This window comes from Notechis scutatus, chromosome 1 (genome assembly GCF_049901735.1).
Source record: "Notechis scutatus isolate UNSWTSFEM ecotype Mainland chromosome 1, rNotScu1.2, whole genome shotgun sequence".
Classification (NCBI taxonomy): domain Eukaryota; kingdom Metazoa; phylum Chordata; class Lepidosauria; order Squamata; family Elapidae; genus Notechis; species Notechis scutatus.
This window is the reverse complement of record NC_142009.1, coordinates 164,182,350-164,199,085: the sequence shown is the minus strand read 5'-3', so window position 1 is coordinate 164,199,085 and position 16,736 is coordinate 164,182,350. Positions and strand designations below refer to the sequence as shown.

The 16,736-nt window shown below is 38.9% G+C and overlaps 1 protein-coding gene across 4 annotated transcripts in view; it reads right to left on the bottom strand.

Moving 5' to 3' along the window:
• Positions 1-16,736, bottom strand: part of FN1 (fibronectin 1) — a 90,870-nt gene that overhangs the window by 48,138 nt on the left and 25,996 nt on the right. For all 4 annotated transcript variants that reach the window (XM_026673150.2, XM_026673151.2, XM_087949409.1 and 1 more), the window contains exons 13-19: positions 13,233-13,370; positions 6,810-6,934; positions 5,125-5,302; positions 3,143-3,319; positions 836-964; positions 645-734; positions 110-304 (exon numbers count right to left, since the gene is read on the bottom strand). In XM_026673150.2, coding sequence (XP_026528935.1) covers positions 110-304; positions 645-734; positions 836-964; positions 3,143-3,319; positions 5,125-5,302; positions 6,810-6,934; positions 13,233-13,370 — 1,032 coding nt within the window. The remainder of the gene's footprint in view (positions 1-109; positions 305-644; positions 735-835; positions 965-3,142; positions 3,320-5,124; positions 5,303-6,809; positions 6,935-13,232; positions 13,371-16,736) is intronic.

Below are 16,736 nucleotides of genomic sequence, written 5' to 3'. Positions count from 1 at the left end.
AGATTAATGCAATAAATAAATACTGCCCTCAAGAGAACAATTCTGGAATCCAAGAAGGAAAAAGGAGAACTTACAAAAAAATCACAACATTACATAAATACATTAATACCTGCCACTGGCACTCCTGTAGTTTTCTGCTGAATGAAAATAGGACTGCTTTCCTGGTTCTCTTCCACAGCATAAATGCTGATATTGTACTGAACACCAGGCATCAAGTCACTGAGTGTCACAGATGTAGCAGATTCAGGGAGATTGAGTTCTGTACTGCTACCTTCCAGCGAAGGAGTATAAACGACCCGGTAACCTTGTATAGCAAACATGCAGTCAGCCAACAGCACAGTCAAAAAAGATTTGGTGTTCTTCCATATGCTAAGTTACCCATCTTTGTTCAGACCATCTTTTTTTGGTAAACCATAGTTTTGTGATGTAGTGAGTCTACATCAAGTACAATTTATAAACAAGAAAAAGGTTGCTTTATAAAACAAATTCAATCAAACAGACAGTAAAGGCTAGTAAGTTTCAGACGTACATTTTTTTTGGCTGTTAAGATATGTTTAACACACTTTCCTATCTTACAAATGGAAGGAATATACCCACCCACCCCACCCCCAGTTCCAAAACAGATATAGGCTGACACTTCAGACCTGTGATTGGAGCTTTGGGTCTTCTCCAACTGACAATTATTGAAGTATCATCAACATTTTCTACAATATGATCAGGAGGAGCATCAGGTGCTGTGTAAAGAGATAACAATTAAGAAAGCTGATTGAACAACTTTCAGTTTTCAGAGAGAAAATGCCCATATTCATCTGTTCCTGTCTGATAGCAAACATACCTGTTGTCTGTGTTGTTGAAAGAATTAGATTTTGTTCTCCTTCCTCGGAAATTTGATAGACTTTGATAATGTAGTTACGACCCGGAAGCAAGTTGGGAATGCTAACCGAATTGACTGTGTTCGGAAGATCTTTAAGAAGAAAATAGAATAGTAGGGCATAGGTTACATTCTTTAGTGAAAATGAATACATTCAATTCATAAACTTACAGTAACAAAAAATTGAATCGCATTAAAATTTTCTTTATCTCACAAAATTTTAGTTCAGAATGCTCTCATAAATTCATATGAATTTCTTCAGAATGTCTTATTTTGAAGAACCATTGTGAGAGAAGATCTGAAAGTAACAATTGCCCAAAATTGCCCAGCTGAAGCCCCTTTATTGTTCACATGTAAAGGGATGTGTCCCTTCAAGGAGCAATCCGGAATGGGGCTCTCCCTTGGGGAAGCCAAGCAGTTGATCTTTATGTATGAGCATCAGGAGATAAATAGAAAAGAGTTATCATTTGTAAGCTTTATTCAACTATTGACATCAATTTTTATTGTAAGATGTGCCATATGTGCCGTGGACAGGGATTACAATGTTGGGGCTGGTCATAGGTAGATAACTTTGACATTGCTCCTTCTGAACTTACTGTATCCATTTTTTGCAGACAGTATATCTCAGGAAGTGGAAGTGTTTCTCAACCTTTGCTTCTTCTGGCTGTTTAAACTGGCCAGTAGCCCCATATTAAAGAGAACTTAATTAATGTCTCTTTGGGCGTGCAGCACATTTCCACTTCCTTAAAGGATGCAACATTTAAAAGGATTCCATTTAAATAAACTCTCCCTTGGCCCAGATTTCTTTAATTATGGGGGAGTCTGTACTGTTCCATTCTTATGTAAGGTGATTGAGAACATAGTGGCCTTGAAGCTCCAGATCTATTTTGATGACACTGTATGGATTCACTTTAATTAATCTTTTCCCTGGATTATGATATTGAGACTTCTTTGGGGAATATGTATGTTGTACATTTTGTCAGTCTTGTTTGGTTGCTTCCATTACACGCATGGAGTATCTTTGAAAGCAGACACACAGCAATAGCACTTAAGACTTCTATACTACTCCACAATGCTTTACAACACTCTCTGAGTGGTTTACAATGTCAGCATATTGCCCCCAACAATCTGGGTGTTCATTTTACTGACGTCGGAAGAACAGAAGGCTGATCAACCTTGAGCCCCATCAGAATCAAACTTCCAAGTTGATAAATGCAATTTATCCCATCTTTGTAAATACTGTTTAATATCCCCAAAGAGGAATATAGTTATTTTGAAACAATTTTATGTTTGTATTTGTCAATATAACCCCTAAGCATATTTTAATACAGAAAATTCTGAAAATGGAGATAAAAATGAAACCAGAACTTTTCCTTTGGGGACTAATGGAAAAAGAATTGGAAAACAAATTTGGAACTTTGTTACTATATATCAACATATCAACAGCATCAAGACTATTGTATGTATAAAATGGAAGGACACCTCAGTTCCTACTGTGGAAGATGGTTGCAGAAGTTGATGGAGTTGGCTGAAATGGCAAAACAGATTACTTTGATTAAAGAAAAGAAAAAGAATTTTTGTTTCCACATGGAGACTGCTTCTGAACTTCGTGCTTGATGTGAAAAAAAATGAAACTCTGACTTTGGGTTTTACAGATTAGACTAACAGATCTTTATAGAAATGACTTGTTCATACTATTATGGAAAAGCAAAAAGTTGTGATTTGATGTTAATGCCTTATTTTACTGTAACAGAGAGAATCGGAAGTCAATGCTCTTTCTTTTTTCTTTTTCCTATTTTTCCTCACTTCTCTTCCCCCTTTCCCCTCCCTCCTTCACTGCTCTTCTATTTACTTTTGCATTTCATAATACTCTATAACTCAATAAAAATGTTTTTTAAAAAAACAATCAAACTCCAAGCTGTAGGCTGGGTCTGCCTGCAGGACTGCATTCTAACCACTGCAATACATGAGCATCGAAAACCCTTTCTATGATTTAGAAAGAGATGCATTAATTGTGGATTTACATATTCTGAAGCACTGCTTTTGAAGGAATTTTTCAATAGAAATTTGCCTGATTGCAGGCTATAAATGTATTTGAATATACATTCAAGAAGTTCTATGGACCTTCAGATTCAGGCTTATGGGATTTGGAGTCTGAATAGCAGATACTATCCAGGCTAGTTATAGAAGATAAGAATTTTAGGATGTGAGAGATTAACTTTATTTATGCCAGCTGATTCTGTGACTCATTAGATTGGCTATCTTCCTTACCAAGATATTTAGGTTCATCACCATCTTCACTCAGTTCATATTCCACGCGAAATCCTGACACAGTGTCTGAGGCAGAAACCCAAGAGACCACAAAGCTGTTGGCTGTGATTTCTGTGACAGATTCAGAAATAGAGACGACAGAGGGAAGGGCTGTTGTTTCTCCCGTCACACGACTAGCTGCAAAGCAAAGATCAAAGTATAAAATGGCAGTATTTTTCATGGAGACTTGGCTCCTTGGTTCTGTTTCTGTTGATGAAAAAATAAATTTAAGTATGATTTCTGTAACTTTTTAATCAATAAAATAAACTGTACAGTTAAACTGATAGTAAAAAATAACAAGTTCAAAGACAAAGAGATATTTTCATCCATGATTGGATGGACAGAAATTAACAGAGTAACCACATATATATATAGTAGGCAACTCCGGCTTTCAGACGCAAACAAGTAATTAATATCTGCAGATATGGGGATATTCAGCTGATAATATATTGTGAAAAAACATTATGTAAGCTAAAAAATGCAGATTTATGCTCATTACTACAATTGCTGTAGGTAGTGCTATAATATTGGTATTAATTCAGGATTAGCACCGATGACACATGCCTATATCACCCATTATAATAAATTCTTAGCTGAATCATGTTCTTTAGGAAGAGGGAGATTGTTGTGGTTTGCCGGCAGCAGGTGCGGACAGCTGAGGAGAGTGAGGACTCAGATGAGGAGTCAGGACAACTAGGGAGTGGACTGCTGCTTTCAGAGATTGTGGGGACTGGCAGCAGTGATGAGGAGATTCCCGAGGAGCCTGTGCCAAGTGCGTGTGCGTGCAGGATTGCTCTAGTGACTCAGGAGTAAGGCTGCAAAGTAATGGCCCCTCCTTCAAGAAGATAAAAGCCAGCTGTGAATGAACGTACTTTGCAGAAGACAAAGACGTTTTGAAACTCCAGCCTCTTGGACATTCCAGTATCCTGAGTTTGTATTTGAAGATTCTTGTATTACAAATTATTTCTTGTTTGCTATCTTTTGGCAACTCTTGCACAGTTTGGCAAGGCTTGTGCTTATCACAGCTAATTATTTTGCAAAAAAGCATTACAAGGTTTTTGTTCTATTTGGATTGTGTTTGATTTGTTGGAAAAGGGTGTGGTTCAAAACAGAGATAATGGGGAATTATTAAGGGCAATGGAGGTTAAAACAACTCCCACAGTATTAGTACTTCATTTAGAACAGCAGAATTTATATTGTGGTTTCAAAGCATGAATAATCTTGGTTGAAAACAGTAACACAGAGAAAGTGCTAGAAGTAACATAATTACAAAAGCAGTAAATTATGTCTTTATTCTGTCTTAGAGCCAGAAGGGATAGAAACTAAACAGAGCTGAAAGACTTAACAAAGTACATTGCTTTACTCTGCAGATTCACATTCACTTTCAAAATCTTATTTATTTATGTCAAAATTTAACTTCTATACTGCCGTAAGTGTGTAAACTCCATATGTCAAATCCAGTGCTTGCATTAACATATACAGTTGAAACAATATAAAAGGTAGTCCTGAACTTACAATTCATTTAGTGACCAAAATTATAATGATACTGAAAAAAGGTGACTTATGACCATTTTTCACACAATGTTGCAGCATCCCCCCCATGGTCACGTGATCAAAATTCAGATGGTTGGCAACAGACTAATATTTATGCTAGTTACAATGTACTGGGGTCATGTGATCATCTTTTGCAACCTTCTGACAAGTAAAATCAATGGGGAAGCCAAATTCATTTAACAGCTGTATCGCTAACAACTGCAGTGATTCACTTAACAACTGTGGCAAGAAAGATCATAAAATGGGGCAAAATTCACTGAACAACTGTCTCGCTTAGCAACAGAAATTTTGGTTGTAAGTCAATTGTAGCCGTAAGTCGAGGACTACCTGTAATGTAAATAAACAGTCCAGGGTAATAAAATGCAATAAAGACAAATCCAAACACTTACATGAAATAGCTGTTGTACTTGAGGTAGTGAATTCAAAACGGGTGATTTCTCTCTGACCATAATGCTGCACACTTATAAGTTGTCCCTCATAAAGGACACCAGGTTTCAGACTTGAGATTGTATAGGAATTTAAATAGCCTGGAATTGTAGCTTCTTTCCATTGCACTCGAGAATTTTTCTAATGGAATTAAACATAATGGATATCAGCATGAGAATACTCAGTAGAATTCTGCAATGTTTCTTTCTAATGTTGTTATTGCTACTAGCTTTAATTTCTATCAGATTATTTTAGCAACAATGTTTGGAAAAGAACAAAAAATAATCTGCAAAAACACAAATACTAATTATTGTCTTCAAACTCTGCATGCATTTCACTGGAAGTAGGGGAGAACTTGATTTCTGGGACTGCAATGTGAGTTATTTGGAAGATGGACAAGTTGGTGGAAACTCACAAAGATTGGTAAAAAAGGGTTTGGCCAGAGATAACAAAATTGTGCAGGAAAGCTTTCAATTGAATCCTGTGGATAGTGAAACAGCCCTAAAATCTGACTGCAGACAAGTGTTCTTCTAGCCTAAAATACAGGAATATGACTAAAATAGAACTTATTAAACTACCCAGTAAAAAGACAGTGAAGAATTCATTCACACCTTCATTAACAGTAAAAAATGAAGAAATAAATAAAATGAATTTATACTCTTTATTCAGGATGGTAAATGTGACAATAATTGAAAATGAGATCTGATGAGATAATTTCTCAATTAGAATATAATACACAATTTTCTCAAAAGAAAAACAAGTAAAGAAAGGGAAGATATATATATGCTCTAAGATAAAAAATATGCACAGCTCAAATACCAAAATATTAAAAATCCAGGAGAGGGGAAGATAAACATAACACCCAATCCTGACGCAATTAAACATTTATGATTTACCATTTACCATTTATGTATTACCATTCCAGCCAAGTGGCTTTGTTGAAAATAAATTATGTATTTTATTTTATTATTTTATTACATACAATGTCAGGGAAATTTATCCTTGGCACACCAGAGGGTAAACTAGCTTATACCAAGCTAAGCAGCAACACTCACTTGGGTTGTTGGCTTTTCTAGGCATCTCTGCCAGTCTCACTTCGCCTCATTCTGCATTGCCTCGCATCTAGCCAGGTTCAGTATGCCAGCTTCCGCTCTCCGCACACATTAACGTAATTAGTTTTTCCCACCAAAGTGTTATCCTTTTATCTCCTTACAATATTGTATGCTTTTGAACTGCTGGGTGGGCAGAAGCCAGGAAGAGTGGTGGGAATTTACTGTGTCTTGGACCCTGCCAGCAATTCCAGCATCTTTAAGCCACTGTGTCCCCACTATAAATAATGTAAGCTGTGCTTTATAAATTCTGTTACTTGCTTCAAGAACCAACCTTCTAAAGAGAACAGATACAAGTCCAGAAAGAGAGATGGTTCTTTTAAGGCATCTGTCATTCAATCCTGACACACTGCCCAATCTCTTGCAGCACAGAGTATATCCTTAGCCAACTTAGAAAGCACTGCCAAGTATTAACGTAAACCTAAACTTAGAAATACAATGTTTTTTTATGATCTAGTTGAATTGCAAATATAAATCTGTAAGAAATTCTGAATGTCTGAATTAAGAAAAATTGATCACCATATGACAAAAAGGCTTACCGGTTTCCAGCGAAGAATATAATTGGAAATGTGAGAGGACTCAGGTACAATCCACTGGATAGGATGAGAATCAGGTTGAATTGGAACATCTGTGATAATCACCTGAACAGGGTGACCAGGGGAACCTAAAATTAAGATTATCCTTATTAGTTTAGTGAGTCTGTTTGCTACCTCTTAATGGTGCTTCCAATTTGGGCTAGATAGAATATCCTCATTTTCATAAACTAGTTTTCACAAATTGTTTCACTTTTAGTTACCTTTGCAATGAGATCTGTAGCCAAACTGATCAAGGGAGGGGTGCAAATAAAAGGTGTATCATCTTTCCTGTCAGTGAGTCTAGGCAAATTAGAACTTTATATGTGGGACTTTTAAATATCAATTTTCTCTTGTTTTAGGAATTGGTATCCTAGACAACTGACAGGAAAGTGGTACAAAAGGAAAACAGATGTTTACTTAAACTATGTACTAACATTTGTTTAAAACTTTCTATGGATAGGAGGGAAGCTGTACTTGAGTATAAATACTAAGAACTGGCGCCCTGTTGAGAGCTGCTGCCACATAAGAATAAGTAAATGCTTTTCAAAGCCACTGTTTTTTTATAAATTAATAATCAGAATAGAGCTTTATTAACGTTGGGGCTTACAGATTTGGATTGTAAAAAACCAAGGGATGGTGAAATGGTAGCACTTTTCTGTATCTCTTTGCTGCCTTCTGCAAATCCTGTAGCCTTATTTGTGCAGCTTTCTGTAATATATTTATTTATTTGGATCACACCCTTACAATTTTTACAAAATAACTCAAGATGGCAAACTTATTCCTCCTGTTTTCCCTCACAACTATCCTATGAGATGAGTTGGGCTGAGAGACAGAGACTGACCCAAAGTCACCCAGCTGGCTTTCATGGCTAAGATGGGAATAGAAGTCATGATCTTTCTCAGGGGTGGGATTCAATTTTTTAACAACCGGTTCTGTGGGTGTGTCTTAGTTGGTGGGCATGGCTTGGTGGTCATGTGACTGGTTGGGTGTGGCCAACTCAACATCACTCACATCGAGGCACGCATCTCCTCGCCTGGCCTGTCATGACTGTGGGGATGCTACAACAGTTGTAAGTGTGAAAAATGGTCATAAGTCACTTTTTTTCAGTGCCATTGTAACTTTGTAACTCCACACAAGCAAAGTACCAGCAAAGGAGGGGAAAAAAACTCCAGAGACGTTCCTGAGACAGGAAGTCTAGTCCTGCCAAGAATGTAATAAGAGTTAATGGAGAGGCAGTTTCTGTAAGCAACAATAGAATGTTTCCTTCCTGCCTTCCTTACAGGATTAGGCCAGTAATTTCTTCTAACAACCAGTTCTCCGAACTGCTTAGAATGTTAACAAGCGGTTCTAGCGAATAGGTGCGAACCTGTAGAATCTCACCCCTGATCTTTCTCATTCTATCCTGGTGCCTTAAGCAACGGACCAAATTTATTCCATTGTTATTTATTTATTCTTGAAAGGTTTCTGGGTTTCTATTTTATGTTCCTTACATCCAGGTGAAAAAAATAGACTGAATCTACCTTTTATGTTATATACATGTGAGAAATCAGCAGCTATACCTAGGGTTTTTCATAGTGAAGTGATGCTTCATTGCAATTCCCACCAAAATCAATCCCCCACATGCAGCCTTAAGCACTGGGAAAAATACTCCCCTATGAATGGAAAAGGAGGTGAAAAGTAGAAGATTGGGAAGGAAAGTCCCAATCAAATCCCTCTCTTCCATTTTTTTAAAACCTAAAACCCCATCCTAGTTGCCATTTGCTGCAGAATATAAACCTCTGTGTTTACACCACATGGTTCTCTCTGGTCTATTGATTTGTTTATAGTATTTGTATGGCCACGGTGGGTTACAATAAGCTAAAAGACAGAGAACAGAATAAGACCCTTGCAATTAGGGACTCTCATGCCCTCCCCAAGGAGGGACCATTTGACCTTCCTCTCAAAATAATTCAAATGTGGCCATTTGCTTTTCAAAATTTATTTTTCTAAAAAATATTGCATTATCTCCCTTTTAGGAGCTCTTATTTTGTTTTCATATGTTATCTTTTTATTTTCAGCAGAATACGGTCCTCAAAGACTGGGCATAGCCAGTGGAATTCTAAGATGAACTCTATTAAAAACTGTAGTTTGGTCAATTAGCTTAATTTCCTGGGTTTTCATGATACAAAATACTATATTCTAATTACATGCTTAATTTAAAAATGTCTGCTTACTCTGCAATTCAACACCTTTACTGATTAGCTGACATCACTCAAAAGTAGTCAAGGTTATTAAATTCCCAGTTCCTTTTTAGTTTACTTACTTTTTATAATCACCTGCATAAATTTCCCAGTTAAATGTTGATTAATTTAGTTACTGAATGCGCCTACAGAATTTTGTGAACAAGACAGAAATTCCCTTAGTACATCACCAAAACAACTTACTCTGCAAAAAACGTCTGTTATTTTAGCAATTAAACTTCCCCATTTTATGTATTGGTTTGGATAAGTAGATAACACAGATACCTGTGGAATGTTCCATAAAAACAACCCCCATTTGAAAAATATCCCAAATCCCAAAGCAAACCTTGGTTATGTATATATATTTTTCATCAAACAAGTTATATGTAAGGAAAGGCATTGACCACTACTTTGAGAGTACATACTTCACATAACTGCATTAGAAGTTTATTTTAACAGTTGGATAAGACTTCCTGGGGCTCATTTCAAAAGTCAATGAAAGGAATCTAAGAGTTTAATTTATTCTGTTTCACTTCAACATTCACCAGAATGTGCTATTCATCTCAACACACAGTTATAAGTGGCTGCACATATAATATCTCAGCACAGATGCAAAACCACACTGTGTTCTGACCCAGCCTTCTGAAGCAATGAGAAACTGTTTACTCACGAGTAACCCCTACTATTTATTTCCCAGCCAGGGAGGGGCTGGCTAGCATTTATGTTGTCTTTTCCCTGAGAGCCAGCTTATGCTTTTCTCTCCTCTCTACGCATATGCACATCTGAGTGCACATCTGAGAACTGCCCCATCTGTTCCTCACCCTCTCCCCTTCCATACTACCATCTTCTACAGTTCTACAGAGGAATTATTGAGTCTGTTATCTGGACCTCTATAACTGTCTGGTTTGATTCTGCAACCCAACAGGACAGACACAGACTTCAGAGGATAATTACCTTATATGCCGGCGTATAAGACGACCCGGCGTATAAGACGACCCCCCAACATTTCCACTCAAAATAGTTTGTTATATACTCGCCCCTCTTCCGCACGCCTTCCACTTTTGCACTTTTTTTTTTTTTTTTGAGGCACTTTTGTCTACCGTGGAAACGAATCCCGTGAAGGAAGAGCCGCGGCGGCGCTTTGCAATGGCAGCAGCGGCTCCTGGTTTTGCCTTTCCCTTCCCGAGGCAAGCGGGACTGGAGCCGCGCGGAGCCGCGCCAGTGGTAACAACTCCTGACAGCCCCAGCCGGATACCTCAGCAGAGCTCGGGCGGTGCGAGCCTCGCTTCCTTGGGAGCTGGGAGAAGGCTGGCTGCTCCTTTCGGCTTCACGGGATTCGCTTCCACGGTGCGCTAAAGTGCCTCAGCCGCTGGCAGCCGCAGTGCTTCCCAATTACTATTTGCCGGCGTATAAGACGACCCGGCATATAAGACGACCCCCAATTGGAGGCATCTTTTTCAGGGCAAAAAGTCGCCTTATACGCCGCAAATACGGTAGAACTGCAGAAAAAACAATTGCTACCAACCTGCCTTCCACTGAGGACCTATATACTTCATGAGTCAACAAGAGGACTGAGAAAATATCTACAGACCCCTCACACCCTGGACATAAACTGTTTCAACTCCTACCCTCAAAACGACACTATAGAGCAGTGGTGGCTAACCTTTTTGGGCTTCTGTGCCAAAAATTGTACACGTATTAGCACACGCGCACTCGCATGCCAGCACCCAGAATGCAATGTGTGCCCCCTGCGCATGTATGCATAATCCCCCCCTCACGCCATCCCCTTACCTGCACTGCGCCTCACAGCTGATTTTTAGGCTGGTTTGAGGCCTTTTTCGGACTCCCAGAGGCTTGGAAAAAGCATCTGCAAGGCTTTTCAGGACAAATAATATGCCTGTTTCGTCACTTCCGGTATTACAGGAAGTGACAAAACGGGCCTATTTGTCCTGAAAAGCCTTGCAGATGTTTTTCCCAAGCCTCTGGGAGGCCAAAAAAGGCCTGAAATCAGCAGAAAAATTCACTATGAGGCGCGCACCTGTGCAGTGAGGTAAATTTGCCTGCAGCTCGCATGCCGGCACAAATGGCTCTGCGTGCCACTTGTGGCACATGTGCCATAGGTTCGCCATCATAGCTATAGAACACTGAACACCAGAACAACTAAACACAAGAACAGTTTTTTTCCTGAATGCCATCACTCTGCTAAACAAATAATTCCCTCAACACTGTCCAACTATTTACTAAGTCTGCATTACTATTAATCTTCTTATCACTCCTTATCACCCATCCCCTCCCACTTGTGACTGTATGACTATAACTTTGTTGCTTGTATCCTTACGATTTATATTGACTGTTTCCTAATATGATTTGATTGCTTATTTGTATCCATGACTATCATTAAGTGTTGTACCTTATGATTCTTGATGAATGTATCTTTTCTTTTTATGTATACTGAGAGCACAAGCACCAAGACAAATTTCTTGGCCAATAAAGAACTCATTCATTCATTCATTATGTACATGTGTAAGTATGTGTATGCAATTTTTTTAAAAAAAAATCCTTCTCCTATAGTTGCATATTAAGTCCCAGTCAATGGTGATATTGGAAGGTCAATTAGAGAGATGTTCTGGGAAAAATTCAGTATTCTAGTGAATGTATTGAAGATTAAAAGAAAACTTCTTGTTAGGTAACAAGGATGGATGGGTGAGAATGAGATGAGAGAGTACAGAAAAACTGATTGGGCTGTTTGGCAACCGAAGAATGAATTAGAATGGCAACTGTTGAGCAACTGCTTCAAAAACAGTCTGCTTTTTTCAGGTGCGCGGCTTAAGCATACATTTATTAACATAGACATACAGAAAAGGGGATGATTGTTTACGATGAAAGACTGAGAGAATTTCTGAGAATAACAAGTCAGGAGAAATTCTGAATGTAGGATAGGCCAGTATTTTTGAAGTGAGTGAAAAGGCTTCAAAACAAGGTACTTCGAACAGAGAGAACTGATTAAATGCAATAGTATTTGGCACGAGATTATTAAAAAAATATTTTAAATATTTGTGTGGGAAGTATAAAATATGTCACAAGAAGCCAAACTGAAGTGAATTCTATGTTAATCTCCAAGATAACTCTGATGAAAAGTCATAAATGATGAGGAAATCTTTGAAAATGATGAAGCTGCAGGCATGAAACTGGTGCATGTCAATTATGAGTGAAGTTTATTCATTGACTGGTTGTGCAACTAATGTGTATGAAGGTTGCATCTGTACCTAAGGATTAGAAGAATGTCATTACTGTTCCTCTTTCTGCAAACAAAAAGTTAGAAAAATTAATGTAAAAACTACAGGGGATTGGCTTGTTAAATGTGCATGGGAAGATATCTGGCAGAATTGTGACCGAAAGAATATGAGATGTGATAACCTAGCAACACTAGGGAAGTACAGATTTGAGTTTTGCTTTTCAGATCACTGAGAAATGTATTGACTGTGCAAAACAGAATGTATATTTTACATTTGTTAATTCAGAGAAAGCATATGATAGGTTGAATATGAAGTCAAAGGTTGATTGCTAAATCTAATTAAAATAATATAGGAGGGAAGTAAAGCAAGTGTGAAAAGTTCAACATTGATTCAAAATTGATCAGGAAGTGAAACAAGAACATATGATGTCCACTTGTTTAATATATTTATGGATAAACACAGTAGTGCTGTTGATGCTATGCTATTGTTGGCTGGGAACCTAAATGATTGGCAGAAAATGTTAGATGTAAATTTTTCCATCCGTTCCCCCATCTTGATTAACTTGCAGTTGTTTCTTATCAGACACAACTGCTTTGACCTTTTGATAGATTAATTTTCAGACCATCTTCCTTATTACATCTAGCATTTTCTGCCAATCATTTAGGTTAAAATTTCTTTTTATTTCTTTTCTGTACTTTGTATATAACATTACTTATTTCAAAAGGAGTTGTCATGTGTCTGATTAGCACAGCCAATGGTGTAATTATAGGATCTTTATGATTCATAATATAGGATCTTTATGTTCAATGACTTCTGAATTTTTTTCTCTCCCTCTTCTTAAAATGGTGATTTAAAAGTCATTATAATGCACTCAGAAAGTCATGTGAAAACAAGTTATGTCGTCTCCCTCATTCATAGATTTGGATTCTTACCTGTGTTCAAAGGCTGGCAGTGCCATTCTCCAATACCCCGGCCATAACAGTAGCACTGATATCTCACTCCATGAGCATGCTTCTCCCATGAATCCCCAATCTGGTAAAAGGTTTGGCTTTCTGAATCTTGACACTGGTCTAAAAATAGAACACCAAATGGTTATTTCAGCCCTATTACAAGGGTGGAGTTCTGCTGCCTTAGAGAATAAGCAGGTCTTTGGATGGCTGCTGAAATTTCCATACAAATTTGAGGTCAAAGCAGTTGTGTCTGATAAGAAACAACTGCAAGTTAATCAAGATGGGGGAATGGATGGAAAAATTTTACAAATGATGCTAAAAAGTATTAGTTGTGATATGTTTGTAGAAAGAAGTGGAAATGATTGCATGAGTATGTTTCTGCCCGTTTAGATAAATAGAAGAGTTTTATGTGCCAGAAGAGAAATAGTTCAGTGTGTATAAATGCCTGGAAAATAATCAAGAAAGATAAATTTAATTGAATTAATTCAATAATTAATTCTAGAATGCTGAATGAATGTGGACTAAGTACAAAAGAGAATGACCATAAGTTACATTGAGCTGGTTAAGCCACATAGGGAGAATGAAAGAGGCTCAAATGGCAAAACAAATATTTGAAGTACAGTTAATATGTCAAAAGGGAAGAGAGGAAAAAAATATAGACTTCATCAAAAACAAAAGCATGAGAATTTTAAAGAACACAGCGCAATGGATAGTTACATAGATACAGTGAAAACATCAAGATCTTTGAAAATTTCTTTTTATTTCAGCCCTATTATAAGGGTGGAGTTCTGCTGCCTTAGAGAATAAGCAGGTCTTTGGATGGCTGCTGAAATTTCCATTTGATCCCAATCAGTTACCTTTGAACTGATTGAAATAAAATATTGTGGGGGTTACTCTATTTTCTGACTTGAACAGAACACACTGAGCAAATGAATACTTATTCATCAAAAAACCCATATTAATATGATAGTTTCAATGTGATTCTTTGCTCTAGGTTTATATATAGAAGGATAATTGGGGGAGGGGAAGTGTCAACTAGCCTGCTGCTTGATGCCATGGAAAAGGGGGGAGGGGTCAGTGGAGAATTTTTCATTGCCCCTTTACAAATAAGTCTTTGCTTATCTCTCCAACGTCATTTATTCTAGCTTTGGTATGCAGCATCCCCTCTGCTTGCCTAGCTACAAGGGAGTTGGGCTCTACAGTTTGTTTCAATTTGCTGCTTTGCCCACTTTTGCCTCAGATCTTGCCTGAAACTTGTTGCATTCAGTTCGCTCCTAGTAAATGTACCTTTTCTTGGAGTCTATGTAGCCAAAGGTCCCGTCCCCCCACCCCACCCCGGAAATGAAAAGAAGCAAACTTGACATTAGGTAAGATCTACTTTAATCCTCAGCCCTGAGACAGTCATCTACCATGAGGACTGAACATCCAATATCCAACCAGAGGAGTGAGCTGGAGGAAACTGAAGCTACGGCCAGCTCCCCCACTAGACCACACAGTGCTCGAGACGAGGCAGAATAGCGAGATGAGCTGGACTTCAATGAGAAGTCTATCAGGCTCAGATGGGCAAGGGGCATGGGGCAGAGGGAAGATACCCCCCTCCAGAGGGAAGCGCAGAGGAAACCATGCTGAACAAGGTCCTGTTCCTGATAAACAGGTTAGGGGGAGTCAAAGAGCCTGAGAAACTCTCACACTGACGGCTACCCAAGGTTCCTGGGTCACCCCAGGCCATGGATGGAGCTATTACTGTGGAGGTCACACCTGCTCTCCCTGAACTGGCACCAGTGCAAGCGATGCCACCCCAGGCAGCGGCTGCTGTGCAAGCCTGCAGGGACTGCTCCTGAGAGGCACCAGTCCCAAAGGGGGTGAAATATGGGGAAGACCGTGAGCAACTGAAGTTCTTCCTGGTGTAAATCTGGAAGTACATGCAGGAGTATGGGGCTGAACTGGAGACGGGAGAAGCCTGAATAAAATGGGTCACCATGGCTCTGGAGGATGCAATGGTTGAGTTTTCCCTCCACAACAACCTCCTCTAACTATGGGACTATGACCACTTTATGGCAGCCCTTCGCCAACGGTTTGAGGACCCAGTGGCAGAGCACAAGGCTCAGACCCGGATGAAGACCATCACCCAAGGGCGACAGTTGGTGGCCGCATACACCCAGGAGTTCTAGCATGCCAGCTAGCCACATGGCCCAAAGATGTCCTCATCAACTGCTTCAAAGATGGCCTCAACAACATCTACCACAACTGCATCTTGCATGAGGCCCCACACATCCTAAAACACTGGTATGTGTTGGCAGATGAAATGGAGATCGACCTCGCCCGGGACCAATGCCAACGGATGGGGCAAGTCCTTCCCTCCTGCATATAAAGAGTACTCCAGGATCACAAAAAGGGATGCCAAACTTAGACTGAGTAGTCCTTAATGGTACTACATCCACATGGAGGGAAGTAAGCAGTGGGGTACTACGAGATTCTCTCTTGGGCCCAGAATCAATATCTTCATAAATGACTTAGATAAGGGAATAGAAGGGGAACTCATCAAATTTGCTTATGACACTAAACTGGCAGGAATAGCCAACACCCCAGAAGACAAGCTCAGGATCCAAAAAGATCTTGATGGACTTGAACAATGGGCCCTATCCAACAAAATGAAATTTAATGTGGAGAAAAGCAAAGTTTTACATCTGGGCAGGAAAAACCAAAGGTAGAAGTACAGATTAGGCAAAACCTGGCTCAAAAACAAGAACTGTGAGAGGGACCTTGGAGTCCTAGTGGATGATCACTTAAACATGAGTCAGCAGTGTGCAGGGGCACCAAAACAGCTAATACAATCCTAGGTTGTATAAACAGAGGCATAGAATCAAAATCATGTGAAGTATTAGTACCACTTTATCAAGCCTTGGTAAGACAACTCCTGGAATACTGCATCCAGTTTTGATCACCACATTACAAAAAAGTTGTAAGGAAGAGCAACTAAGATTGTTGTTGACTAAAGATGAAAAAAGGTCTGGAGGCTAAAACATATGAAGAACGGTTGAAGAATTTGGGTTTGGCTAGTCTAGATAAAAGAAGGACTAGGGGAGACACGATAGCAGTATTCCAGTATTTGAGGGCTGTCACAAAAAAGAGGAGGGGGTCAATTTATTTTCCAAAGCACCAGAGGGCAGGGCAGGAAACAACGGATGGAAACTTATCAAGGACTGAAGCAACCTGGAATTGAAGAGAAACTTCCGAACAGTGAGATCAATTAACCAATGGAATAGCTTGCCTTCAGCATTGTGGTTGCTTCATCACTGGAGGTTTTTAAGAAGAGACTGGACAGTCACCTGTCTGAAATGTATAGAATGTCCTGCTTAAACAAGACGCTGGACTAGAAGATCTCCATGGTACCTTCCAGCTCTATTCTGATTCTGATTCTGAAATAAGCTGACCAAAAACGTGTGAACCCAAAAGATTTTAAAGTAGGTGATAAGAGTTTACCTT